General features: G+C 45.8%; 1 protein-coding gene across 1 annotated transcript in view; it reads left to right on the top strand.

Annotated features, from left to right (window-relative positions):
- TENM4 (teneurin transmembrane protein 4) overlaps positions 1-27,589 on the top strand; it is a 745,685-nt gene that overhangs the window by 581,319 nt on the left and 136,777 nt on the right. Inside the window, exons 15-17 of the mRNA XM_057553431.1 lie at positions 13,391-13,492; positions 15,458-15,652; positions 22,008-22,208. Of these exons, the coding sequence (XP_057409414.1) occupies positions 13,391-13,492; positions 15,458-15,652; positions 22,008-22,208 (498 nt within the window). The remainder of the gene's footprint in view (positions 1-13,390; positions 13,493-15,457; positions 15,653-22,007; positions 22,209-27,589) is intronic.

Below are 27,589 nucleotides of genomic sequence, written 5' to 3'. Positions count from 1 at the left end.
GGCCTAGAGACTCAGCCCGGGAGGCAGGACCCAGCTGACCACACCTGGGTGTCTCTCACTCCAGCCCAGTAGACAAGTGCAAGGAACCCAGGACCTGGGAGGAAGGCTGGCCAGCCACAGGGGTTGTGGTCTAGTGTTCCAGCATGAGGACAGCCTGGCACATGGCCTGACCAGCGTTTCATTGCTTAGGGAACTCGGGAGACTTCCCCTCCACGTCAGGCCCAGACAGGGGCTAACATTTGTGTTATAACCTAGTATACTGGTGGCTTAAAGTCTTGCTTCTGCCAGAGAATCAGAGGTGGCCGGAAGGTTCCATAAACTTTTCACAGGAGCAACTATTTCTCAATTCCTTGCAAGATATGTAGATTTCCCTTTTGCCATTGGGCAGTTTCTGCCTACAGGCTGGGGGAGTGATAATGTCCCGGTGGCTAGAGCAGCTATAAAATGTTTAACTTGAACATATTATTACATTACCATGATCTCTAATAGGTTTTGGTGTCAAGCAGAAGTCCAACTTGGCCTCTGGCCTAAAGATATAGACCCAAGTTATTACACTGAGTGTTCCCCACTAGATAAATAAGAAAGAAGTACTGTCCCAATCATTGCACGACTGACCAACACGCATTATAAGTATTGTAAAGAAAAATCCACCGGAGTCTGAGAGTGTATCCATCTTGTTAATCATTTTATTGTGTTATGTCCAGGTGGAAGTAATTCAAGCACATAATTCACAGACGCCGTCTTGACAGCTCTTGCTGGAGAAAAGAATGGGGGCCCCCGCAAAGTTTTATTACTACATGTTCCCGAAACATGTGGTCAGTGCTGTTTGGCGAGTAGAGAGCCCAATATTGTGTCTGGCTGAATGAAACAGGCCCAGAGGAAGAGAAATGAAAGTGAAGCCACAGGTCTGGAAAAAAAATTTGTACAAACCAAGGTAGAAAATAAATTTTTAAAAAAGAAGAAATCAGCAAGGAAATAGACAGTCCAGACCCCACAGAAGGAGCCCAGCCTTAGCAGTCTGAGGCTGGACACACCAGAGGACACGAAGTCAGCCACACGAGGCCCCTTGTCATTTGATACTTAGCGAGCGTTGAGTGAACAACCGCTCTAGACAAGGCGGTGTGCCAGCCACTGGGGAGACACGGACACGGAAGGGCGTGGGAAATGGATCCCTTCCTCTCAAGGAGTTTGCCGCCTACTAGAGGAAAGGAGCCGTGCTCATAAATAACTAGACTGCAAGGTAGACAGCAGTAGGTGATAAGCGAAGGTTAGAAGTAAATTGCTGTTTAGAGTCAGATGAGAGACTGTGAGGTCTGTCTTGCTAAGAGGAATCTGGGGAGGCTTCATGAAAGAGGTGCTATTTAAATTGGGCCTTGAAGGTTAGGTAGGACTTGGACAAGGGGAAGGGGCTGAGGGGAAGGCTTTACAGGTGAAGTCATCAGCGCGGGCACAGTCAGGGAGGCTGAATAGGGTGGGTGGGTTCAGGAGCGGGCGGGGAGCAATTTGGCAGCAACACAGAGAGGACATGAGGAGGACCCCTGTGGCAGAGAAGTTAGCTTGGAAAGGGAATTGGAGCATTCACCTCCTGCTTCCAAAATGTGGGCTTTCTCCCCTCCAGTGTTTCTTATAGTTCTTGAGATTATTTTATATTATGCATAGACAGACTCTACTTCAAAAATTGTGTTTTTATTTTAGTAAACTAGAAAAAATATAATTAGGTGTATCAAACTATTATTTTGAATTTCTTTTTAAAATAAATTTGTTTAAGAAAATAAATGAGTCTAAAAATACTAAGTGACTAAGAGGACAGATGGTGTGTGGCTATGGCAACAACGTAAAGGCAGCACCCAAATAAGCGACGTCTGGAAGCGCTGCTCGGGGCTGGCGTCCTACGTTCAGATGCCTCGGGGACCCAGGCAGGTGGCAGCAGTGCGGGAAGCTGCAGGTTGGAACTGTGGACAACCACTGTATCTGGGCCTCTCCTAAATGAGAAGAGATTGCTGCCATGCTGGATCTTCCGATTTTTCAAGAAAAGCCACCATTCAGATTTTTCTATGAACTCTCCTTTTTGAAAAATTCTGGCAACTAATTCAAATTTTTTAAAGCACTTTGCAAACGAAAGTGTCCATAGGCCTCTGGTTTGTGATATCAACTCTAGATGCTAAGGAACAGCGGCCTTGTCGGTGGCCCAAAGAGACTCAATTTCAGGATGACAGCTCTGGCCTCCAGGTGCAGGACAGACTGACAGGGACGAGGCTGGAAGCAGAAGTCCTCTTGGAGGGCTGATGCAGTGGTTCAGGCCAGAGGTGATGCTGACCAGACATTGCCAGTTTCCAAGCCAAGGCCAGGCCACCATGGGCCTTTTTGATCTGCAGGTGTCTAGGTCATCTTTACATCACCCTTCTGTGCATTTTCAGACATGACATGAAAGGGCGGTTGAGGGGTTGGTTTTCTATGTGCTTTGTAAGCAGCGTCAAGCTTGGTGACAAGCCTGGATAAAAGATTGGAGAATAATAAGCAGGTCCCCCCCACCCCCCACCTCCTCAGAACCTTTTTCTGTTCCTCCATTGTCTGTCATCACAGAATAATTCAACACAAAGTCATGCTCATTAGATAGAACTCTCTAGCCAGCAGCCAAGTTGAGCTTTAAAAAAACTGAAAAATAAACAAAAAAAAACACCAAAAAAAACCCAAAACTGGTTTCTTAAATAATTTGTTCCAAAGACAGACTTGACGTGAAGTTGGCATAATATCAGCAGGTCACTTCGTGGGAGCAGCAAAGATGATTACTCTGGATCTGGCTCTCACCCGACCCCCATCTTGCCCAGGACTGCTTTGCATTTCAAAAAGCTGCCTATTCTTTAAGAGCTATTCAGACACTCCCTCCTGGAGGATCAAACCCTTCTCTTTGGAAGTGGTCCATGAATTCTTTTGCATTCTTGCATAGTTTAGATCTTTCAGTCCCCTCTGGCTTGTTTTTATAAACCTGTGTGCAAAATCTCAGCCTTTCTTCCAGACCAGTGGTTCTCAAGGTGGTACCCAGACCAAGGGCATGAACATCACCTGGGACCCAGACCTATTAAATCGGAAACTCTGGGGGGTAGGGCCCAGCAATCCATGTTTTAACAAGCCTCTCAGGGGACTGACACAGGATAAAGTTTGGAAAAACCTATGCTAGGGACAGGAGCAAGCAACATTTCCTGAGCACCTATCATGTACCAGGTGTGTGTTTATACACACACACACACACACACACACACACAGTGGCTTTATTTAATCTGTACAAGTGTGTAAGGCAAACGATTTTTTCAATCCACAGATGAGTAAACTGAGACTCAGATAGTGACTTTCTCTAAGTCTCACCCTTAGAAGTAACAAAGTTGACATTTAGTCCCAGATCTGCCTGATTCCAAAGGCTCCTTTGGAGCCTTTCTACTGCTCCTTGAGAACAAGGACCACACTTCAGGTCCTCCTGATGGCAGCAGCACAGTGGAACTAACAGAGACTTGTTTGAATGAATTATCAGTGAACAAATGATGGAACAATATTATTGCCCAAGTATGATACAATGTGAGGGGCATTGTGATATTTGATATTTTGTGATATATTTATCACATTTTGATATTTGAATGCTGGCAGGTATGTTTTAAAACCAGAATTTCAATTAACAAAACCAAATTAGGTACCATTTGGAATTTCCTGGCCCTGGCAGCATCCTTTGTGTCGTCCTCACTCCGTAACCGGAGGCAAAAGGAGTGGGATCGCCATGTTTTCTTATTGGATTGGCAGTTGTGGTGTAGTCGAGGAATCCCTCAGTTAGGTGGGAGGAGAAATATAGATTTTAATACTAGCCCTGTCACTTATTAGCTGCATGAACTTGAGCGAGTTCTCTGTGCCTTCGTGTTCCCATCTATAAAATGGGGAATAATAAAGAGCACCTTCCCTTCCTGCATACAGAGCTATTGTAAGGATCAAATAAAACTGTATGCAACTGTATGCAGAAATGCTTTAAAAATATCATGTCCTGCACTTAACAGTTGTCATCAAAGCCTGATAACTATCAGCTAGAGCTGATAAGGTCCAAGGCGAATGGATGTGTCAGGGTACTTCCAGTTGCCAGAAGCAAAAACACACTCAGGCCACCTCAAGGAAAGGCAGGTGTTGTGGTGAAGTAGTTTCAAAAAGGTTCACAGGGCTTGGGACTAAAATACGCACTGAGAAGCCTCTTGGAGCCCAGTCTGCTCCCCAGTCCCCGTCATTCTCTTCTTCTCATGGGCGGTGTGACCTCATGCCTCTCTCTGAGCTCCCACTCCATTTACCTCTCCCAGCCAACAGGCCGGCTTCCTCTGCTCACTCAGGACTGCTTCCTCTGAACGTGGCCTCCTACCTGGCCAGAAGAACCTCCCCCGCCCCTCTCTTTCCATCATGTCTCTTGGCTTCCACCGGCTGTCGCATTCCCTGGGCACATTTGATTTCAAATACTAGAGTAGGACTCTGATTGGCCCAGAGCCTCTGTGCACCAGGCCACGTCATAGAACACTGGGCAGCCTATGAAATGACTCTTCTTGGGTCCCAGTCCAATCAGCTGTGGCCGGTCATCTGGTCTACCTGTGCCTACTGCTTAGGCAGGAACTGCGGGCAGAGCATCGCTCCTCAGAAGGAGCTGTGGGTGAAGGATGGATAAATCTATAAAGGAAGGAAAAGTGTATCCAAGCATGAGAGCACGTACGTCTCCTTGGAAGGCCCTTGTGCTCTTGAACAGCATGGCACTGGGCAGTCTCATCACCACTTGCCGTGTGTCTCAGTGGCCTCCCTGGCATATGCTCACGGAGCATGGCCGCAGACTACGCATGTGCAGAGTTCTCTGGGAAAGGCAGCAGAGCCAACTGTGGGGACTCCGGCATCTGTGAAAGCTGCTGCCAACAGCCCCGGGGAGAGAGGTAGGAGCTCTTAGCCAGAAGCAGCCAGTGAGGCACCTGCTCCGTATTCCCATCCCTGTGCCCTTGGCCTCAGTGACTCGCTGGAGGCCCCTCTCACACAGTAGATTATAATGTGAGGCCAGTTATCTGAGGACGCAGAGAGAGGTTTAAAAAGTTGGAGTCTGCCCTTAAAGGAGCAAACTTCCTTTCTCTCAGGCCATAAACATCATGATGATTTATTTTCTCATCTTTTTCATGTTAGTGTAGTTTTCTAAGTAGTGACAATTGGATCTGATTCATTAGATCACAGGATCTTAGACCTGAAAGATCATCCAAGTCATCCACTGCACTGGGAAATTTCCTGAGCCAGAGGAGATGCTCAATAAATGTTTGCTGAATAAATTTAATGAATTTTGTAGATGAAAAGAAAGTTCCTGAGAGAAAAAGGGGACATGGCTAAGGTTGCCTCAGAAGGTAGTGGCAGGAGTAGGATGAGAACCCAAGTTTCTTATTCTTTTTTTATTACTGAAATGTAGTTGATTTACAGTGTTGTGTTAGTTTCAAGTGTACAGCAAAGTGATTCAGTTATACATATATATGTGTGTGTATATACATGTATATATATTCTTTTTCAGATTATTTTCCATTATAGGTTATTACAAGATATTGAATGTAGTTCTCTGTGCTATACAGTAGGTCCTTATTGTTTATCTATTTTATATATAGTAGTTTGTATCTGCTAATCTCAAACTCATAATTTATCCCTCCTCCCCCTTCCCCTTTGGTAACCAGTAATTTGTTTTCTATGTCTGTGAGTCTATTTCTTTTTTTAAAAATTTTTATTGGAGTATAGTTGATTTCCAGTGTTGTGTTAGTTTCTGCTGTACAGCAAAGTGAATCAGTTATACTTATACATATATCTACTCTTTTTTAGATTCTTTTCCCATGTAGGTCATTACAGAGTATTGAGAAGAGTTCCCTGTGCTATACAGTAGGTCCTTATCACTTATTTATTTTATATATAGTAGTGTGTATATGTCAATCCCAATCTCCCAATTTATCCCTCCCCCCTTTCCCCCCTGGTAACCATAAGTTTGTTTTCTACATCTGTGACTCTATTTCTGTTTTGTAAATAAGTTCATTTGTACCAATTTTTTTAGATGCCACTTGTAAGCAATATCATATGGTATTATATTTGTCTTTCTCTGTCTGACTTACTTCACTCAGTATGACAATCTCTAGGTCCATCCATGTTGCTGCAAATGGCATTATTTCATTCTTTTTTATGGCGGAGTAATATTCCATTGTATATATGTACCACATCTTTATCCATTCCTCTGTCAATGGACATTTAGGTTGCTTCCATGTATGAGTCTATTTCTGTTTTGTAAGTAAGGAACCCAAGTTTCTTGATCCAATCCAGGCAAGTTCCCTTACACCGTGACTCATAGCACTGTGAGATTTCAGATTTGGAAGATGCTGTACTGTCTATCTTTAATCTCCCTGCAATATCCCAGTCATTAATTTGCCCTCTGCTGCAGTACATCAGTGACTGAAAATATATGACCTTATAGCTCACATAGCCTGTTCATTTGGCCATTCAACTAACAAACATTCATTTAAGACCTGCTTTGAGTCAAGGATGACTGTTTACTAGAGATTCAGAGATGAATAACACATTTCCTGCCCTCATGAAGTTTACAATATTTAGGTAGATACATATACATCAACAGAAGATAACCCAACATAGTAGGTGGTATTCTTCTCTTACAAAATTCTTTCTTCTTTCAAACCAACTCCATTGCCCAAGGACTATAGTTCTTACTCATTGGACCTAAGTCAAGTTATTAGGGCCACAAAACAAAAGTCTAATCCTATTTCCCATAATAGCCCTTTAGTTATTTTTAAGCAGGGTTCATACTCCCTTAGTAAGCTAAATTCCCAATTCTCTCAAGAATTCTGTATTTGCAATGTGATTTCAAGTTCTCTTAACCATCCGGTTGCTCTTCGATGAACATGCTCCAGTTTATCTTACTGGGCTCTTAAATGTGCCTCCCAGATGTGAACAGCTGAGCTCCAAATACGGTCTGAGAGTGCAATGCAAAGTTGAACTTCCTATCACTCCCTGCATTCCTCTAGGCATTGCACATCTAAAAATATAGGACAAGGAAACAACAGCTTTGTTGGCCACCAGCTGTTCTCTTGAGTCTGACTGTTGTGCCATGCCCATGACCCTGACCCCTTTCCTCCATTTCCCCCTTGCACTCCTGCTCAGCTTCTCAATACAACAAACATTACTGAGGACTTGCTGTGTGTGTCACACTCACCAGCCTCTTTGGAGAACCAGACATAATGCATGTTTTCAAGGAGCTCACAGTCTCATTGGTGAAATTTGGTTTGCCCCCAAAGAAATAATTAACAAAGAACCAAGACTGAATATAATCAAGGGAACAATCTTTTTCTTAGATCCCTCCTTGGAGCTGCTCTTAATGGTGGTTGGTAGACTTCTGGGTAGGACTGAAAAGAGATTTCCCAGTTCAAATGCCAGTGCAGAACTGGCTTCAAGCCCAGGCTGTCAGAGGCTTTGTCAGATTTTTGTCATTGCATTGACCTAGACTGTTGCAGACTGAAGGGCTTTGAATTCCATCATCTGCAAAGAAAGCTGGGGCACCTACAGATTGACGCCTCATAGGCCGCGGAACAGCTTTCCAGCACCTGCACCTGCCCAGTGCCAATCTGGAGTGCATGGGGGGAAAAGTTCGTTCAGATGTTGGCATGAGCTAGCCTGTGTTTGGGCTTCTGGGAGACAACAGGTTTAATTTGCTTTGACAGTGCTTTTTCCCAGGAGGAAAATTACCCAAATACCCTGCCTTCATCACATTCAGCACATTGCTTGTTTGCTTTCCTGTTTTTACTGTGGAGAGTTTCTGTGTGTTTCATGTGTGTATGTGTGTTTACCCCCAATAACCCATATTGCCTTGTTTGGATTCATTAGACCAAGTTAGTGTGTTGTTTTGGTTCACAAACGGAAAACATGTGTGACCTTCCGTAAAACCCAAATACCAACTCTGCCAAGTCCTGGGCAAACCTCTTTACATGCACAGCGTAGCACTATTTGCCTTCAAAATAACCCTCTGAGGTGGGTGCTATTATTAACCCCATTTCACAGATGAAGAAACTGATGTTTAGAGACGCCTTGTCCATAGGGCTCATAGCTAGTATGGGACTGGATCCCATATTTTGGTCCAGGCCATATACCACAAACTTTGGCTTCAGATAGAACTTGTTTCACCAGCAGATTCACCCTTACAGCTGTGTGACCTTGAGAAAGTGACTTCAGCTCTCAGTCTCCATCTGAGACTGTGAAATGGTGGCAAAAGTACCTAATTCTCATAATTATAAGGAATACATTAGAATATATGATAGACCTTTCACAGTTCCATTTGAGGGAATGAAAGGGTCTCTGTTAGAGTAACTGTAGAATTAACACCCAGCTGTGCTGTCTAGTTTGTTTCCCTGTCTTCTTTTGGTTGTCAACAACAAACCCAGCCCCAGCTTCAGGATCAAAGGGGATGTAATAGATGTAACCTAGAGTATAAATTTCACCAGCTGTTGACAAGATGATGTATCCAATCATCCAATTGGCTGTTCTGGAGTCCATGTTCCTTCCTTCTTGCCTGAAGCATTAGCATCCATCCTCCTAAAGAGAAGCCAAAAGGAGGCATCAAAGAGTGCATCTCTCTTGGGCAATAGGTAGACCTTGGCTCTTTAAACAAGTGCCTCCAAAGAGTTGCCAACATCCACTTTTACAGCTTAAGGAGAGACAAGAGAAGCAGAGGAAGGAGCTGTAGGTAGCAAGCGCAGGCTTTTATTAGCTGGGACACATCACAGGCAAGCAATGCGTGGAGGAGGTGCTGGGGGAGGCGGGGGGATAGTGCTGGGTGAGCAGAAAAGAGAGACAAGGATGGCTAGTGGGCTCTGACCTCACTCACAACTGGTTCCTTGTGTCTTTGGTGCTGGAATTCAACCTCAGGCTCAATCACTGCAAAGGTTTGCCTGCTCAGAGCAGGGCATGAAGCAGGTGTGTCCACACCACAGTGAGCTAATAAAGGAGAAAAGCCTCCTCTCCCCTTCTCGTATAACTGCCCCTGTGAAACTGGAGTCCAGGAGGCAATTACACTGCCCAGTAGTCCTCCTCCAGGCAGGATTTCCCTCTGTGGTCTCTCCTTGTTTCCTGCAAAAATGAGGCTCTGAGATTTCAAATAAGAAAAGCAGAAGGTGGCAAATGAAGGCAGGCTTTCCCAGGCATCAGCCCTAGACTCAGGAGGACATACTTACCTACTGTGATCATCTTTCACCTTGACATGGCGAGGCTAATGATTTGTCTCTGGAAAAGCGTGGTGAGCAGACAAAATGAGGCACTGTTGTGGTTTCACCAAAGGCCTCTATAGTTTCCCGTCTCCCATGTTTTCTCCAGGAAGGAGCATTGTTGTCTTTTCTTCCTTCTGCAGATGCCCCTTTGTATTTCGAGCAATATTTTGGTCAACATCCAGAGAACACGCCCACTCAGAACACATGTCCAGAGAATGAGCTCAGGAAACATTTAAATTCTGCATTCCAATATTGACGGAAGGAAAAACAAGTTCCTGAAAATCAAATTTCCTAGCAGAACACACTGTTGTGATAGAAAAGCAAAAGCTGGGGGGAAAGGCCCTTGTTTTCTACCATACCATACACCCAATTATGAAAATCAGTTATTTACAGGCAGCTGAATTTTTCATTGAGATCTGAGCAGATCTAAGGTACAACTTGTACTACATGAAGGCAGCTGCAGTGTGAACATGAGCAAAGCAGGAAGGAACTATAGGGGGAAGAAACTCATCAGACACTAATTGAAAACATAACATGTTTATGCAATAAAGTTCACACTTCTCCCAAGCTAGTGAGTGTCACTTCTGCACTAGCATTTAGCATAGAGATATCTGGTCAATGGAGACTCATTATTTGTAGGATTCCAAGTGGACCCCAAGTAGTTGAAATCCTTCCAAGTGGAAGAAAAACTATATACAAAAACATTTCATCAAAAAGAAATATTCTCCAAAAAAAAAAAAAAAAGAAATATTCTCCAAATGTCTCTACTTCCATGTTGCTGTCATAAAATTATTCCATATCTCCTAAAACTTCTGCCTTCTGACACCAACAGCCTGGGGCAAGTTTTGTAGCAAACAGGCTTCTATTCTGTCAGATTCAGCAACCAACATGATACTCAGTCACAGAAAATATACTTGCCTTACTTTTTCACTAGGAAGAGTTTTTGAATTAACAGGTTTGTGTCTTACAGACTTCATAAATCAAAATCTAGAAAGTGTGTGACACTTATCTGCAACTGATCCTATTAAAAACACAGCTGGAAATTATGATACTTGTATGAGGAGACATATTTTATACCACTGGGTTTGAGAAGGCCTAGACCATAGAATTTTAGATCTGGGAGGGATCTCTGAGAACATCTAGCCAAGTTCTTTCAGGGACAGCAGCAAACGTTTACTGAGACCCTTCTTTGGATACCAGGGCAAATGTGTAAGTGAATATACTCAGTTTCTGTCCTCAAGGATGTCCTGTCCTCACAGTCAACAGTGTTGCCTATCTGGTGCTTTAATAGGGGTGACGGAAAAAGTCCCAGGAGTATCTTAGCCTGTTTAAGAAATGAGGAAGTCTTGTCAGAGGAGGTGACATGTGAGCTGGATTTGAAAGGAGTAGGAGTCGCCTAGCAGGGGAGGATGAGAGGAGCCAAGTGCAAGGATGAGGAAACAGGTGCAGGAAGATCAAGTGCTGTGGCCAAGGTCCCAGAGCCCTTCAGTAGCAGAACAAGACCTGGAAGCAGGCCTTCTGCCTCTCTGTCCTGTACTCCTTCTGCAAGACTGCAGGTAGAACCCACCCTCCATTTGTACCATTAGCCAGTAGCCTAAAGAGAAAATAATCTTGCCTTAAACTTTACTCAAAATTCTTATTTTTAAAAGAATATTCAAAAGGAAACGTCCTAAGTTATTCTCTATAAAAACAGTGTTTCGGAAGCCACTCATAACATAGAGGCTTTAGGCACTTAAAGGCATATGGATTCTTCCAGGCAAAGCCAATGGAGAGCAGAGATGCTCAGGGCCCTGGCTCGTGAGCCCCGCTCTGCCGGGTCCCAGACAGCTTCAGACTCCCTGAAATGAGAACACAGGCTAGACTAGGCCTTCTTGTTCTTAGCTCTGTGTTAGTGTCGTATGCTGCTCAGGTTAGCAGAGGTACAGCGAGCGAGGGGAGTTTTCCACCCGCTCACAAAAGGAAGCATACATTTGAGCCCTTTTCCCAAATGTTTTCAGTCTTTTCCAAGTGGATAACGGCAGACAACTGGGAAAAGACCTTTTTGAGAAATGCACCATGCTGTGAGCACCTCAAAATCCCCCCACCTTTCCCCCATCTATCCATACTCAAGCCCTTCTTCAAGCTCACCTCCTCCAAGAATCTTCCCTCTGCTAGTTTTACCCCATATCAGCTGCCACTGCATTGCCCCTAAGTGATTTCCTGGATTTAAGGCTTGATGCCCTGTCAGGACACCTTTTCTGCAAGATGCTCATAGAATTTTAGAACAGGAAGCAGTCCTGGGGATCATCTCTGCTATCACCTTCATGTCACGTACGAGGAAGGTGAGACCCAGAGAGGGGAAGGAAGTTGCTTTAGGTCACCCAGCATGATTCTAGAAGAATGGGCCCCAGAACCAGGTCTCCTTACCTCTAGGCAGAGCTTCCACACCCCGTGCTGCTGCCTGGGTGACAGCTGTTATCCCAGTCTCCCAGTTAAGCCACAACTTTCCTGTAGGTAAGACTCATGTCTCGTATGGTGACATCTCATTGAACAGAGGTCTTAGTCTTGGCTTCATGACTTACACTTGGGAGCTAAGACAACAGGTTGAATCTTTGGCTCTGCCCCACTGCACTAACCTTTTCTCTGCTTTAACTTGACTCTGCTGACTCTCTCAGAGACCTTGGGTGAGTCACTGCCCTCCGTATGGGTCTCAGTTTCCTTCTCTATTAAATGAGATTATTAGACTAGGTGGTCTCTTCAATCCCTTCAAGCTCTGAAAGTCCTAGAATTCGCTACCTTCCAACTGGTCCTTTGCTGCCTTCAGGACTGGCCTCACTGGCCCACACATCTGCTTTGTTCATCCCTGGCTTCTGCTGAGGAGTAAGTTCCTTTAAGGCCCAGATAGCATAGCATCATTGAAGAAGACCAGGGGTGGAGTCCAAAGTCCTGGGTTCAGATGTGGCATCCATGACTTAGTATCTCCAAGGCCTTCAGCAAGTCACTTCATCTCTCTATCAGCCTCCTCATTTTGTCGTTTCTTTGTTGTTTGTGAAATAGGAATATTGATACATGCTTGAAGATTTCATGACAGTGAACTGAAATAACCTTTGTGGAAATACATGGCACAAAGAAGGCATTCAGGATGTAGTGGCTTCTTCCTTTATTCCATGTCCAGCATTATTGAGAAACGAGCTATTCCAAATAAAGACTTCCTAGATAACAGGTTTACTAACTGGAGCTACAAAACATTGATTAATTTTTTACTAAAATCTTTCTAAAATGAATTCTATATTTCCTTGGCATGTCACACAGACGATACCGAATGTACAATATTAGGAAGAATTAGAGAAAGTAGCATCCCTGCAGAAGGTGGGCACTGATTGCCAATGCTGGGGATGCGGGTAGGGCAAAGGGAATGTGAAGGAAAACTCTGACGCATTTTGAAAGAGCTTGGATTTTTTCATTTTGGCAAATGTGGGGCCATTGAAGGGTTTTAAGTAGGAGAATGACAGGATCAGATTGTTTTAGAGAGATGGCTCAGGCTGCTGGGTGGTGAATGAATCAGGGGGAGAGGGGGAGAGGACTCTGAGAGGCCGGCCATGAGGCTGTTGTGTGAGCCCCGGTGAGAGATGCTGGGGCCTGGACTGATAGATGGAGAATCAGAAGTGGGAAGAGACAGATTTGCAAATCCCCAGTAGCTTTATGAAAAAATAAATTCATGGATCATCAGCCCATTATGAGAAAAATGTAAAACATAGAAGAGTATCAAAAGACCATAAGAATCACCCCATAACCCAGCCTCCAAAGATAACCACTAATGGGCTAAACTATTTTCTCCCAATGTTTGTAGCCGAAAAATTTCTACTGCATTTGTAGATGCAAACTTGACTTATAAAAAATTGGTTTAGGCACACATTTTCCCAAACACGTCTCTTAACGTCAGTTGAAATGTACCTCAGTAAGAGTAAATATATCATTTTTAGCTCTATTGATTCCTTTCACTGACTGGGCCAGAAGCGCTCAAATGTGTGGGTCCTAGTTAACCTGAGGCTGGATTCCCAGGCCCTCTGTTTGGGTAAAGAAGCTTCCGTTTGCAACTCTGTTTCTCTTTTCTCCCACAGAATCTGTGGATAACTGCCCCAGCAACTGCTATGGCAATGGCGACTGCATCTCTGGGACCTGCCATTGCTTTCTGGGCTTCCTGGGCCCTGACTGCGGTCGAGGTGAGAACCCCGCTTGTGGGCTTACAAGGTCCACCCTGCGGCCCCGTGGGCAGTTCAGGTCCCACTTCTCCGAGCAAGCGCAGAAATCCAGGCCAGCTCCTGCCTCCTGTGAGAAGGGCTCCCAAGAGCCAGTCCTCTGCAGCCCTGAGAGGGAGGTCCCCAGGCAGAGCCCCGGCTGACCCCTCCGTGTTATCCATGGGTGCATGACTGGGGAGGTCAGGAAGGAAGGGCAGCTACGGGGAACCCCATGTCCATTGTGGGAGCAGGAAGAGTGGCCATGGGGGTTCTTTTAAAAAGTAGATCTCCCCTTGGGGGACTGATCTGCCTTTGCCAAGCAGCTTTGACGTTTGTCTTCAGCGAGTGTGGTTCGTCTCTGACCTCGTGGAAGGGCCTGAGTTGCTGCTCCGGTTGCTACCGTCTAACAGTGCAGGCAGAGTCTTGGCTGAGGCCACCAAAGGGAGAGACTGGGAGGGGAGGCTGCTCTTCTCCACGCAGGACACTCATGTTGCCTCCTGTTCGAGCACGTGCGATGCTAATGATAACCACTACAGGGAGAGTTTAAAGGCTGCCTGTGATCTGCCTGTGCATTTGGCCTTCGTTTCTGTCCTGGAAGAATTAACAAGGAAAATGCCAAAGCAGATCTGTACTCCCGAGAATTGGGCACTCCTCTTGGGGAAACTATAATGGTCCTTTCCTTTGGTTTCTCCACCTCTTCCCTCATCCAACAGGCATTTGCTTAGTGCCCTTTAGGACTTGGTCCTGTGCTGGACACTGAGGTTACAACACTGAGCAAGACCCAAGCCCAGGACCTCTCAGTCTGGGAGACAGACAGGGAAATAGACGATGACAAAGCAGTCAGTGATAAGTGAAGCACACCTAGAGCAAGGTTAGATGCGGGGAACATCTATCAGCATGAAAGGGTCTTTGCTTGGATGGAATGAGGACCAGTAAAGGCTCCCCAGATGAGGTGACACTGGAACTAAGACGAGATACTTGAATCGTTCATTGGTGGAAGGCAGAGATGGTTTTCCAGGCCGAGGAAACAGCGCCCTCCAAATACCATGCCGTGGTGCTGCTATGGGGAGTCTGCTTATTCTTCCTAACGTGAAATAGACTCGGTGTGAGACAGCAGAGCCAGCAGCCTTGAGGAAGCACAGTGATTACCTGCTGAGTGTTTTAAAAAGGAAAAAAGCCAGGTGGGAGCAGGGGGAAGGTGGTGCAGAGAGAAGAGTCATGCCTTCTAACAAGAATTAGTGTCTCATCCCATATGCACTTAAAGTTAAGAGTCATGTATAAAGCAGCCTTATTGTATCTCAGTAAGGCTGGTAAGTACTTACAGCACAGTGCAATATAATTTATTTTTATATAGTGTCCTTCGTACAGATGATCACGAAACCCTTTACGCTAAGTGGCAAAATGGAAAGATAATACTTTAAAGAGCCAAGTTGGGCTCAGCTATTCTCTTATGGGGGCAGCGGCGTGTGGGGCTTGAGTGGAGACCTGAAAGGCAAGGAAAGCTGAGATTGGCTGGGTTAAAGACGATAGTAAGTGGTCCCGCACGTGAGGAATGGGGAAGCAAAATGCAGTGCTACTAGGAGGAGAGTGCTGGAGGAGGGATGCGGGGAGGGCAGGAGGCCCAGCTGTCTTTTCCAGTGAGCCCAAGGACCAGCTTGAAGCCTCCTATCTAAGGATGCTGGTGACCACCGTGCAGCACCAGTAATATGAGGGGGATGGGGGGAAAGCAGCGTTCCGTGGGCACCAACTGCGCCAGGCCCTGCACTGTACACCTTCACCCACAATTCCTGATGTGTTTTAACTGGAATGAAATAAAGCAAGAGAAGCAAACAGATGGACACACATGGGAATTGTGGCAAAGCAGCTGAAGCCCAGGAGAGAAAGGGACCGAGGCCAGATGGGGTACGTGGGGTGTGGATTCATGCCAGGCTTCCCGCGCTGTCTCTACAGCCTCCTGCCCAGTGCTCTGCAGTGGGAACGGCCAGTACATGAAGGGCAGGTGCCTGTGCCACAGCGGCTGGAAGGGCGCCGAGTGCGACGTGCCCACCAACCAGTGCATCGACGTGGCCTGCAGTAACCACGGCACCTGCATCATGGGCACCTGCATCTGCAACCCCGGCTACAAGGGCGAGAACTGCGAGGAAGGTAAGACCTGCGGGCAGGCAGCTCGGCACCTCGCTGTGAGACAGAGGCCAGCGGGCAGGGCCACGAGGGCATCCAGGGAGCAGAGGGAGCCTCCTGAGCGGCCCTGTGACCCCCACCCCCAAGCCAGGATGCCTTCGGCAACAGTCACTAACCTAAAGCGAGAAGACAGACGAATTAGGGTCCTGCTCAGCGAGGGGAAGAGACGCGTGTGTATTGAGCACTTACTGTATGCAAGCCTCTGTGCTAAAAGCCTGGGGTCATTTAGCTTCAAACCCCAGCAGGGAAGGGTAATCATCTGCATTTTATAGTTGAGGAAACTGAGACTCAGGGAGTCAGATGACTTGCTCAGGGTCCCATGGCTGGTAGATGGCAGAGCGAGGTTTGAGCCCAGGCTTTCTGGCTCTGTAGCCTGAGTTCTTTCTTCTCCCCTTTAAGTTCCTCTGCTCTCCATTTCTGAAGTGTGAGTCTGTTGTAGACCTCCATACACTGCCTTCCACAGTCTCACTCCTGTGTTTGTGTGTGTGTGTGTGTGTTCGTGTTTGTGGCTCTTACGTGCTCATAAACGTGTCTCCCTCCTTCATAAAGTAAACATATGCCTGTGCAGATCAAGCCTAGGAAGTGAACTGCTGATTTAAGGGTGACATCAGTTCTTACCGAAAAAACCTAACCAGGTGAGATAAGTAAATACTTCTATCTCACAAAGAGCCTGAGGCCCAGGGAAGGGCAGCGACACGCCCGTAGTCATAACGCTAACTGATGGCAGGGCTGGAATTCAATCCAGGTCTTCTCACCTCAGACATGGTACTCCTTCCTCCTGACCACATGGGATTTCCCGATAAAAGGAGGGGTCTTCTCACAAGCAATAGAGAGTAGCCATCGGGAGTGCACACTCTGGAATCAGATGTAGGTTCGAGTCCTCATTCTGCCACTCACTAGCCTCAGTTCCCTCATCTGTAAAATGGGAATTCCTTCCTCAGAGGGTCGTTGTGAGGACTAGATTAAATGACTCATGTGAAGCGCGTAGCTCAGTGTCTGACACATAGGAAATGCTCCAAAAATGTTAGCTCTTATATCATTAGCATTATTCTGGGGACTACTGAAGCACATTTCTTGTTTCACCCCACTCACTGTATCCAAGGTCTTTTGAAATGGATGGACTTGGAAACTGATGGACGATGTTAGTAGTCGTTACCTCCCACTGTCTACCGTCTAGGGCCCTGGCACCTTCTCCAGCGGGTGGAAGAGGCTCCAAGGAGAGCTAGTCTTCTAAGCCACTGGGGATTTAATGAGTATCCCCTCCTCAAGGCATCATTTCCCCTAAAAAATGAGAGAGTATAATGGGCCCATTTTAGAAGAGCGGGGAATAGGAAGGGATTAGTGTCTGGAAAGCATCCATCACCTCTCAGAGACAGGCTGTCTCTAAACCCCGAGAGTGGCTGGAGGTCCTGATTCAGACCCATTAACTTTGATGCGGATTACTTCGGGCTGTCTGAGCTCAACAAGGAGCCCGGCCCCTGAACAAAGGAACTTGGCTTTCTCATCCTGACAATGGTGACCTTCCTCTGCTTTCCCTTTTCATTTAGTCACTTGAGGTGAAGACCCTCTGAAGGAAAGAGAAACAAAGAGGAGATTCCTCCTGAAACAGTGGGGCTGTCCCACTCCCCAGCCCCACCATGGCGTGTGGGCCAAGGAGGGGAAGTTGTCCTTCTGATCAGCTGGTTCCCCAGAGTGCAAGGTCATTTACAGAGAGAGAGAGAGAGAGAAGCTGTTTAGCAATTTGATCTACATTATTTTTTTTTTTAAGAAATTCACGTTCTTTTATTTATGTATTTATTTATTTATTTATTTATTTATTTATGGCTGTGTTGGGTCTTCGTTTCTGTGCGAGGGCTTTCTCTAGTTGCGGCAAGTGGGGACCACTCTTCATCGCAGTGCACGGGCCTCTCACCATCGCGGCCTCTCTTGTTGCGGAGCACAGGCTCCAGACGCGCAGGCTCAGTAATTGTGGCTCACGGGCCCAGTTGCTCCGTGGCATGTGGGATCTTCCCAGACCAGGGCTCGAACCCGTGTCCCCTGCATTGGCAGGCAGATTCTCAACCACCGTGCCACCAGGGAAGCCCCTACATTATTATTTGAAAAGAAATGTTTTCACTCCTGCTTTCTTTCCCGAGAAGGGCCATCTGGTACTGATTCCTCTTATTATTTCTGTTTCTCTGGTGAAGCATCCTTGCACAGTCCTTGTGTTTATAGTGGGGTTTTCTTGGGCCTTCATCCTCTCCCCTCTCCTCCCTTCCATTCCCTCTCAGTTCTGTTCTAACAGGTTTCACTGCGTTTATAAAACACCAGCTAACAAGCTTACGTTTTTCTCTCTCTCCCTCTTCCTTCTTCTGAAGTTTATTGCCCCCTGTTTTTAAATTTTATTTATTTATTTATTTATGGCTGTGTTGGGTATTCGTTTCTGTGCGAGGGCTTTCTCTAGTTGCAGCAAGTAGGGGCCACTCTTCATTGCGGTGCGCGGGCCTCTCTTGTTGCAGAGCACAGGCTCCAGACGCGCAGGCTCAGTAATTGTGGCTCACGGGCCTAGTCACTCCGCGGCATGTGGGATTTTCCCAGACCAGGGCTCAAACCCGTGTCCCCTGCATTGGCAGGCAGATTCTCAACCACTGCGCCACCAGGGAAGCCCGCCCCCTGTTTTTTAAAGCCTGAACTGGTCCACTGGCAGGACGCTTAGAGGGAGCTGGGGGAGGGGCAGAGGGGCCCACCTAAGCCTTTTGCAGTGAAAAGTGAGCTGCTGTGTTGTGGGTCCTGAAGCGCGTCCGATAGCTTGTGTGGTCACTGAAGCGTGGAACATTTGGAGAAAAGAAATGTGTTTGCAGCCTGGCCACGCAGGCCCCATCATTTCATTAATGGGCCAAGCGTCTGCCAGAAATTGTGGCTTGAACGGCAGGGTCTGCACAGGAAAAAAAAAAAAAAATGTAACTGCTTGGCACCTCTTCTAAGAAGAAACTAAGTTCGACTGTCTTCTACCCAAAGTTGAGCCCACCTCCCTGCCAGCTTCCCCTGTATTCCTTCAGCTCCCCGACCCCAGGCCCGCCGATCTTCCCATGTTATACACAGCTCCCTGCAAAATAAATATTGTTAGGGAAACTAACCCAGTGTGAGGGAAAGAGACCATTTTAATCTCACCCTAGGGTTCCAGTCTCCCCAGAGGCTCCAGAAGGGGAAGGCAGGTGCACAGTCTGTGTGGGACCTCTTGGGCAGAGGGTCACTGTGGCATAGATAATGGCCCTAGGTTTGGGATCAGCAAGGACAGCATTCTGGCAGGAATCTCAGCCAGTTCAGCCAAGGTTTGCTAGACCGCCCCAAGGTGCAGTCCTCTTTAAAACTCCCTTTGCACTCCACACTTGCTTTGTCAAGTGGACCTTCCGAAGTGATGGTTAATTGATGATGAATTGCCTGGAGGTAGCCTCTCATCACGTCTTTCTGCTCTTTCTTCCCTGCCTGGACCTGCTTCTGAGCGCATCGGATTCACTTTGCTGGTTCCTGGGTCCCTATCAGACTTACTGTGTCTAAGGAACAAGACTGTGATGCCGAGGGCCTCTTGCTAAACTTGCCACCCTCCAGCGTGCTCCGCTAACAGTGCAGATTTATAGATTCAACCTCAAGGGCGGCTCAGAGACAGCTTCCACCCCAAGCTGGGGTCCAGGCGCTCACTGAACGGGAAATACCTTTATAGGCCTCGGGATAGGAACTGCTGAGTCGTTTCCTGTCAAATTGGAAAACTCTGGATCTAGGGAATTATCATAGTAGGCTAATGGGCCAGAATAATCCTTCTGAGGTTCTGAGATCTGAGGCAGGTCATGGAAATTTATCACTATTATTATTTTTATCATGTTTAATTACCAGGAACTCCAACAGGTCATGTTTAAACCATTATTATGAAGTGGTGTCCAGAGACTGCAGGAAAAGAGATTCTTTGCCTTCATTTGGCTTTCTTAATTTTCCACTTTGCCCTGTTTCTTTCGTTGCGCTGTTTTCTTTTGATTTCTGTTTTTAACCATTCTATGTGCTATGTCTGTATACATGTGCGCACGTATTTTGGAACCAGTAAGGTTGTAGAAGAAATAGCAAGAGATCTATACCAGAGAAGAGTGCTTCAAATTTAAAGTCCTCCACTTAAACCACTGTGTGATCTTGGGCAAGTTATTTAACCTCTGTGCTTCAGTTTCCTCATCTGTAAAATGAGGATAGTAATGGTATCTACCTCAAGGGGTTGTTGTTAGGGTTAAATGAGATAATGCATACAAAAGGTTCAAAAGCAAGATATGGTATAGAAGAGGAACTAAGTTAACACTAATATTGTTACTGTTGTTTTTGTTATTATGTTTTTATCAAATGGTTGCTTCTGACCTTTGATCTTCCTATTTATCATTGAAGTAATTACATTGAACTCCTTTAAAAACCCAGATAGTGAAAGAGCTTTCTTAATGAGGTGACCCTCAAAATGAACAGCCTGTTCCCAGAATGATGCTCTTTGTAAAGTCTCTGCCCATTTGTGTCTGTGATTCTAATATACCCAGGCCGAGTTTCCACACTCTTTTGTGCAAAAGTCAAATATACTGGGTTATAAAATTCAATTGATAAATAAAGTAAAAGCACGTCTGAATTATAAATGAGCTCTGACCACAGTCTGCCCAAGTCATGCTACTGAATGTCCTGATAAAATGGACAGATAACTTCTTTGCAACAACTTACAGTTTATACTGTCCTTTCAAATCGTCAGTGTCATTCGGTCCTCATAGCCACCTGAGAGGTAGGTAATTTGACCAGACCTGCTTTATAGATGGAAGCTCAGAGCAGGTACGTGACTTGACCGTGGTCCTGGAACCATTACAGCTTGTCCTGTGACCCTTGAACTTAGGACCTCAGAGAGTCAAATGCTAAATTCTTTCCTCAGCAGCATACGGCTTCCTCCTGAGCCCCTACAAGGAGGAACCTGACTACATGCATAGCAGCTCCATCAACACTTTTAACAACAGCTGCATGTTGGGCCCCATCAGGACTCCACTCTCCCCTTCCACTGGCAAGACGGATAGAATCCCCTCCCTCCCTACAATGATCTAGCAACTCTTTGGTTGAGTAGAGGACATGGACAAGCCCTTTGCTGGTTCTGTCTCCTCTCTGCACTTTCTGCATGCCCTGGAACCACAGGCTAAGTTAGCCCTCGATGCCCTTCTTCTTCTTTTTTCCGTGAAGTGCTTTGCGGAAGATTAGAGGTCTCTGTTAACTTTGTGTAACCCCGTAACTAAAGCTTTGACTTAGGAAAATCAGCCCCAGGAACAGGAATATCACTGGATTCAGAATCAGACAGACCTGTCTTCAGAGTCCTCTCCGGCAGGGTTTAGCTCTAGGATCCCATATAAATTATTTACCTCTCTGAGCCTCAGTTTTCTCCTCTGTACCTCATCGGGTTATTGAGAAAACAATCCGGTGAAGTATATAAGATACTTCCTACTGTGTAAGCAGAGAGCAGGTAACCCACAATATTATTCTCCTCCCTCTTTCTGGGAGGTCTCTTGAGACCACCTTGACCTTGGGCCCTAAGAGCCCTGCTTGGGGGTTTGCTTGGCTGTGAGCTACAGCTTTGTAGTTCACCCTCCACTTGAGGAGAAGCTGAACACAGCCATCATATATAATTTTGAATAGTCATTGAAATGTTTGCCTGGAAACATTTCCAGGCAAATGTGTGTCTGGAAAATGAGGTGTGAAAGTTTGTATCATTCTCCAGAGTTTTGGGAAGATGGTAAAATCTAAGGGAATTTAAATGCAAAATAAATTCTCATTTAAATTAAGGAATCTCTTTATTTTAATCCCACATTCGCGGAAATAAAACTGTATTTATGAAGTGGTAAATACTAATAGTTTGTTCTCCAGTGATGTTTTGAGCACCTCCCATGTGCTCGGGGGTTGGAGATACAGACATGAACAAAATAGTCTTGTTCTCCATTGCTGCAGTTGTTACAGACATCTAGGATAGGCACGGGCTGCTCTATACATACGTCTTACTATGTGCACCCCTCAAGTCAAGAGGTACAGATATGTATGCACATTTTACAGGTGAGGGAGCTGAGACTTGAGAGGTTAAACAGTCAACCACCGGGTAGGGTCGGGAACCCAGGTCTTCCGTTGCTAGAGTTATTCTCTTCACCTTACCAAGTGACCTCTCCACGGAAATCTGGGTCCTTCTCCCTGAGCACGTGAAGCTCCTCCACTACAAAGTATAGCAGTTTGCTTAAAGAAGCCTCACCCTTGCTGGTCCGATACTTACCTCTGTTATCTCTCCTCCGTGTTGCAGTGGACTGCGTGGACCCCACGTGTTCGGGCCGGGGGGTCTGCGTGAGAGGCGAGTGCCACTGCTCTGTAGGCTGGGGAGGCACCAACTGTGAGACGCCCAGGGCCACGTGCTTGGACCAGTGTTCGGGCCACGGAACCTTCCTCCCAGACACCGGGCTTTGCAGCTGTGACCCAAACTGGACTGGACACGACTGTTCTGTCGGTAAATGTGGGGAGAATAAGGGCACAGCTTAGATGGAGGGAGGAGGTTTCCACTGTGACGTGTACACCGTTCAGTCCTGTTCAGGGCCCTGACCCTGACCTTGGTCATGTAGCAGGGGGTTACCCATGTCTCTGAATGCTTTTCTTTTTTTTTTTATTTTTTTAATTCAAACAGAAAGTCACAAAAATTATAATCATCCTCATCAGTTCACTCAGTCCCATGTAATTAATTTTTTTTTTCATCTTGATCTTTTGTTAGCACTTTGATGAATTCATCAGTTTTCCATTAGAGTTCTGAAAATGCTTATTCATTCAGTTCAGTAGTATAGTCAGTTACCAGAAACCTGTACTTGTCAGAGTCTTTTGCATGAATTCCTTGAAGATGAAACCCTTTTATAGGAACATTTTTGCAAAAGCATCAGAGTACACCCAGAACTGTCTGTAAATGACAAAAGACTTAGAAATGACCACGGTTAAAGATTTGATGAAAGTTCATAATAATGCAATTGACAAGGAAATTTAGTTATTTCTGAGATATACATTTTAAAGTAATAACTAGAATTATGACTTATAACATTATAACAGAACATATAAGATTTTTAGAAATTTCATGTAATGTCTGAAACATTTATATTAACATATTTCCATACAAATAACCCAAAGAAAGTTTAGTATTAGTTGTTTTTTTGTTTGTTTGTTTGTTTATACAGCAGGTCCTTATTAGTCACCCATTTTATGCACATCAGTGTATACATGTCAATCCCAATCTCCCAGTTCATCGCCCCCACCCCCATCCCCCCGCCGCTTTCCCCCCTTGGTGTCCATACGTTTGTTCTCTGAATGCTTTTCTTCTTCCCCTGAACTTCAGCCTTCAACACCTCTACTCTTAGAGGGGCAGAGTATTCACAAATCCTATATTCACATCATTCCATTCAGAGTGGTGGCCTTGAGAGTCAAAACATCGCCCCTTAACCATGTTAATGATGATAGATGTGATTCATTGAATTCTTGTCTCTTACACTACAAAGGCCATCCTAGAGGCAAGGCCATGGGGAACATTGTGCCTCCTTGAGCTCTGCAGAGATGGGCCTTTGGTTTTACCCATTTTCCAGAATAAAGTCCAAACTCAGTATGATATTTAGGGTGCTCTGTGGTGTGGCCCTCACCCACCTTTCTGGCCAGATCCTCTACGAGATGGTAAGTTCCATGAGGGTAGCAAACGTGTCTTATTCCACATTCCCAGGGCTCAGCATAGGCCTGCCCGCAGCAGCTTCCCAATAAACTTTGACAAATGAATGAATGAATGAATGAGTGAATGAATGACGAACACATGATTGAATGTGTTCTTTTTTTCATTATTATTATTTTTTAATCAGTCATCAATTTTATACACATCAGTGTATACATGTCAATCCCAATCGCCCAATTCAGCACACCACCATCCCCATCCCACCGCAGTTTTCCCCCCTTGGTGTCCATACGTTTGTTCTCTACATCTGTGTCTCAACTTCTGCCCTGCAAACCGGTTCATCTGTACCATTTTTCTAGGTTCCACATACATGCGTTAATGTACGATATTTGTTTTTCTCTTTCTGACTTACTTCACTCTGTATGACAGTCTCTAGATCCATCCACGTCTCAACGAATGACTCAATTTCGTTCCTTTTTATGGCTGAGTAATATTCCATTGTATATATGTACCACAACTTCTTTATCCATTCGTCTGTCAATGGGCATTTAGGTTGCTTCCATGTCCTGGCTATCGTAAATAGTGCTGCAATGAACATTGTGGTACATGACTTTTTGAATTATGGTTTTCTCAGGGTATAGGCCCAGTAGTGGGATTGCTGGGTCGTATGGTAGTTCTATTTGTAGTTTTTTAAAGAACCTCCATACTGTTCTCCATAGTGGCTGTATCAATTTACATTCCCACCAACAGTGCAGGAGGGTTCCCTGAATGTGTTCTTAATTTTGGTATTCGGTTCACCACAGAATTTACACATATAAAGTTCACAGAATGCTTATATTGGCACCCTCTGTTTATAAGCACTTTAGGATTTAGAGGCTCTCTCAAGGTGAGGATTAGATGAGAACATAGGTGAATCACCTAGCACAGTACTGGTAGGTAGGAAGTGTGGTTGCTTCTAGTATCTCTTCTGGACAGTATCCACTGTTTAAATCCACACAAAAACCCTGTGAGAAAGGCATCATCATCCCCATTTTACCAATTTATATAGTATTTTACTCAGTGAATACTTACTGAACAAGGCAGAGGGGATAAAGAGGTAGGAAGTCTGTACCCTGGCGCGCTTGCATTCTGGAGAGGGGGGCAGGAGACAGAGCAAACAAACGCATGAAGAGAAATCAACTAATAAAGAAGCTTAGACCCAGAAAATTTCTAAGTAATCCTGCCCAGGGACACATGGCTAAGAAGTGGTAGCATCTGCATCAACGTTGTTTTTCACCCTGAATCACTTTCCCCACCACACCACGTTGCCAAAACAAAGGGAAGCTCACATCAGATCATCGTCTTGTGTATTAACAGTTCTGGTGGTGATCAGGAAAGACGGTTGAGACCTTTGGTAAAAAGTGAGATCCAGTGCAGCATTTGTGCCTTTGGAATACTTTGAATTACCTTTCCCCATTGAATGGAGAATTGATGTTCAATACGCAGCCTAAAGTGGACTTTATCCTTGTTTGCAAAGCTCGTGTAAAGACGTGATCACGAACACAGATGTCTTAGGAATAATTCCTTTTTTTTTTTTTTAACATCTTTATTGGAGTATGATTGCTTTACAATGGCGTGTTAGTTTCTGCTGTATCACAAAGTGAATCAGCTATACATATACATATATCCTCATATCCCCTCCCTCTTGCGTCTCCCTCCTACCCTCCCTATCCCACACCTCTAGGTGGTCACAAAGCACCGAGCTGATCTCCCCGTGCTATGTGGATGCTTCCCACTAGCTATCTGTTTTACATTTGGTAGTGTATATATGTCCACGCCACTCTCTCACTTCGTCCCAGCTTACCCTTCCCCCTCCCCGTGTCCTCAAGTCCATTCTCTACGTCTGCATCTTTAGGAATAAGTCTTTATATACAGCTCTGTTTATAGCAATATAAGGAATGCTCCTCCGAAAGCTACACTGGGTTGTATTATTCATTGTGTGGCCACAAAGCTAGTTTCTGATAGAACTATAACTGTCCATGCATTGTTAATCCCTGATGAGATTCCACAGCCTCTGACGGAGGCAGGTGTAACTTTGAGTGCGATCACTAGGCATTCTTGAGTTGGCCCTGTAAAAGGAGACAGCAGACCCATTGCAAGGGCCTTAAATAGAATTGCGAGTGCTCATTTTCCTCAACTCTGTGCCTCTCACTCCCCATAGCTGCTGTCAAACAGATGGCCTCACAAGCTAAGGCAGAGAGCTCCGTGTGATAAGAAGAGTCTCTGAGGCTGACAGTCTTGGGTTCAAATGCTGGCCCTGCTGCTTACTAGTTATAACTTTGGGCAAGTTGCTTCACTTCTGTAACTTGTAAAACGGAGATAACAAGTGTACCTACTTTCTGGGATTAGTATTTGGAAAATAATTATTTGGAGGATTATTTAAGATAAGGTAAAAAAGCACGTAGCACGCTACTCAGCGCGTGATATGGGCTCAGTTAATGTTAGCTATGTTATGAGCATGATTACAGCACGCACTGGTGAGAGCCCTTGATAGTAACGGAGACATTTGAGAGAGGCAAGATGAAAAGTGCCCTTTCAGAAGCGTGGATTATAGTTTTTATTTTTTTATTTTTTTTAAATTTTTATTTATTATTTATCTATTATGTTTATTTTTGGCTGTGTTGGGTCTTCGCTTTTGTGTGAGGGCTTTCTCCAGTTGCGGCGAGTGGGGGCCACTCCTCATCGCGGTGCGCGGGCCTGTCACTATCGCGGCCTCTCTTGTTGCGGAGCAGAGGCTCCAGACGCTCAGGCTCAGCAGTTGTGGCTCACGGGCCCAGCCGCTCCGCGGCATGTGGGATCCTCCCAGACCAGGGCTCGAACCCGTGTCCCCTGCACTGGCAGGCAGACTCCCAACCACTGCGCCACCAGGGAAGCCCGGATTATAGTTTTTAAATCTCTAACCTATAACTGACTAAAAGTGTCATGATTGCCACAAGGCCAGGAATTTAAAAGATGACTTCAAAATTCCTGTCTCCCCTTGCAATAGTGATAACAATTTGTGTTTGTTGAGTGCTTCAAAGCATACAAAGATCTCTCTCTCTCTCTCCTTTTCACACACACACACACCAGCAACAACAGCTGTTGAGGCAGGGTGACAGGTATGGTACCATCCCCATCCTCACCCTGAGACTCGGTGACCTACCTGAGACACCCTGAGCCTGCCGAAGCTGGGAGTCCGAGCCCAGCCTGGGGCCCCCCTGCTGCCCAGCACCCCGCGCTGCCTCCCCACGGCCATAGCTTCTCCTTGGCTCTCACTTCCCGCCGGAAGCCAGTTTGAAGGCTAGTGAAAGCGCGTTGACGGTGGTTCTCTCTCCCTGCTGTCCTGGCTGTCCCTGCCTAGGCTCTATCCTGGCTCTGCACGCACTAACCGTGTGACCTTAGCAAGGGACTTGACTTTTCTTGACTGTGGTTTCTTTTTTTTTTTTATAAATTTGTTTATTTATTTATTTAATTTTTGGCTGTGTTGGGTCTTCATTGCTGCATGCAGGCTTTCTCTAGTTGCAACGAGCGGGGCCTACTCTTCATTGCAGCGCGCAGGCTTCTCATTGCAGTGGCTTCTCTAGTTGCAGAGCATGGGCTCTAGGCGCGTGGGCTCAGTAGTTGTGGCGCATGGGCTTAGTTGCTCTACAGCATGTGGGAGCTTCCCGGACCAGGGCTCGAACCCATGTCCCCTGCACTGGCAGGCAGATTCTTAACCACTGCGCCACCAGGGAAATCCGACTGTGGTTTCTTTATCTGAAAGGTGGAGATAATAGCAGTGCCCACCTCAGAGGGTCATGTGGTGATTAAGTTGTATAATGCAGGTGTGCCCGAGAACAGGGCCTGTAGAGGGGGAGCACCTCACGTCTTCCCCTCCCTCCCTTCTGAGGGCACTTTCACTGAGTGGAAGCTGTTTGAAAACGATGGAGTTTGGGCCCTAAGGCTAAGCAGGAGATGCCTCACTGAGCAGATGCCGCTGTAGCCAGGGAGCTGTCTTTGTACTCAGGGCTGCGGCTACAGGGTGGTGAACAGGCACTGAACTTCATTTCAGGGGACCTGCTTCTCACTAGTTGAGTGGCTTCAGCAAGCTGCTTCCCCTCCTTTCCTTTTAGGTAAATAACCTATGGGATTGTTGTAAGGATTTCGTGAGAAAATATGGAGAAAGTGGTTAGCAC

The sequence above is a fragment of the Balaenoptera acutorostrata genome, chromosome 9 (genome assembly GCF_949987535.1).
Source record: "Balaenoptera acutorostrata chromosome 9, mBalAcu1.1, whole genome shotgun sequence".
NCBI classification, from domain to species: domain Eukaryota; kingdom Metazoa; phylum Chordata; class Mammalia; order Artiodactyla; family Balaenopteridae; genus Balaenoptera; species Balaenoptera acutorostrata.
This window is presented reverse-complemented; position numbering and strand designations above follow the sequence as displayed.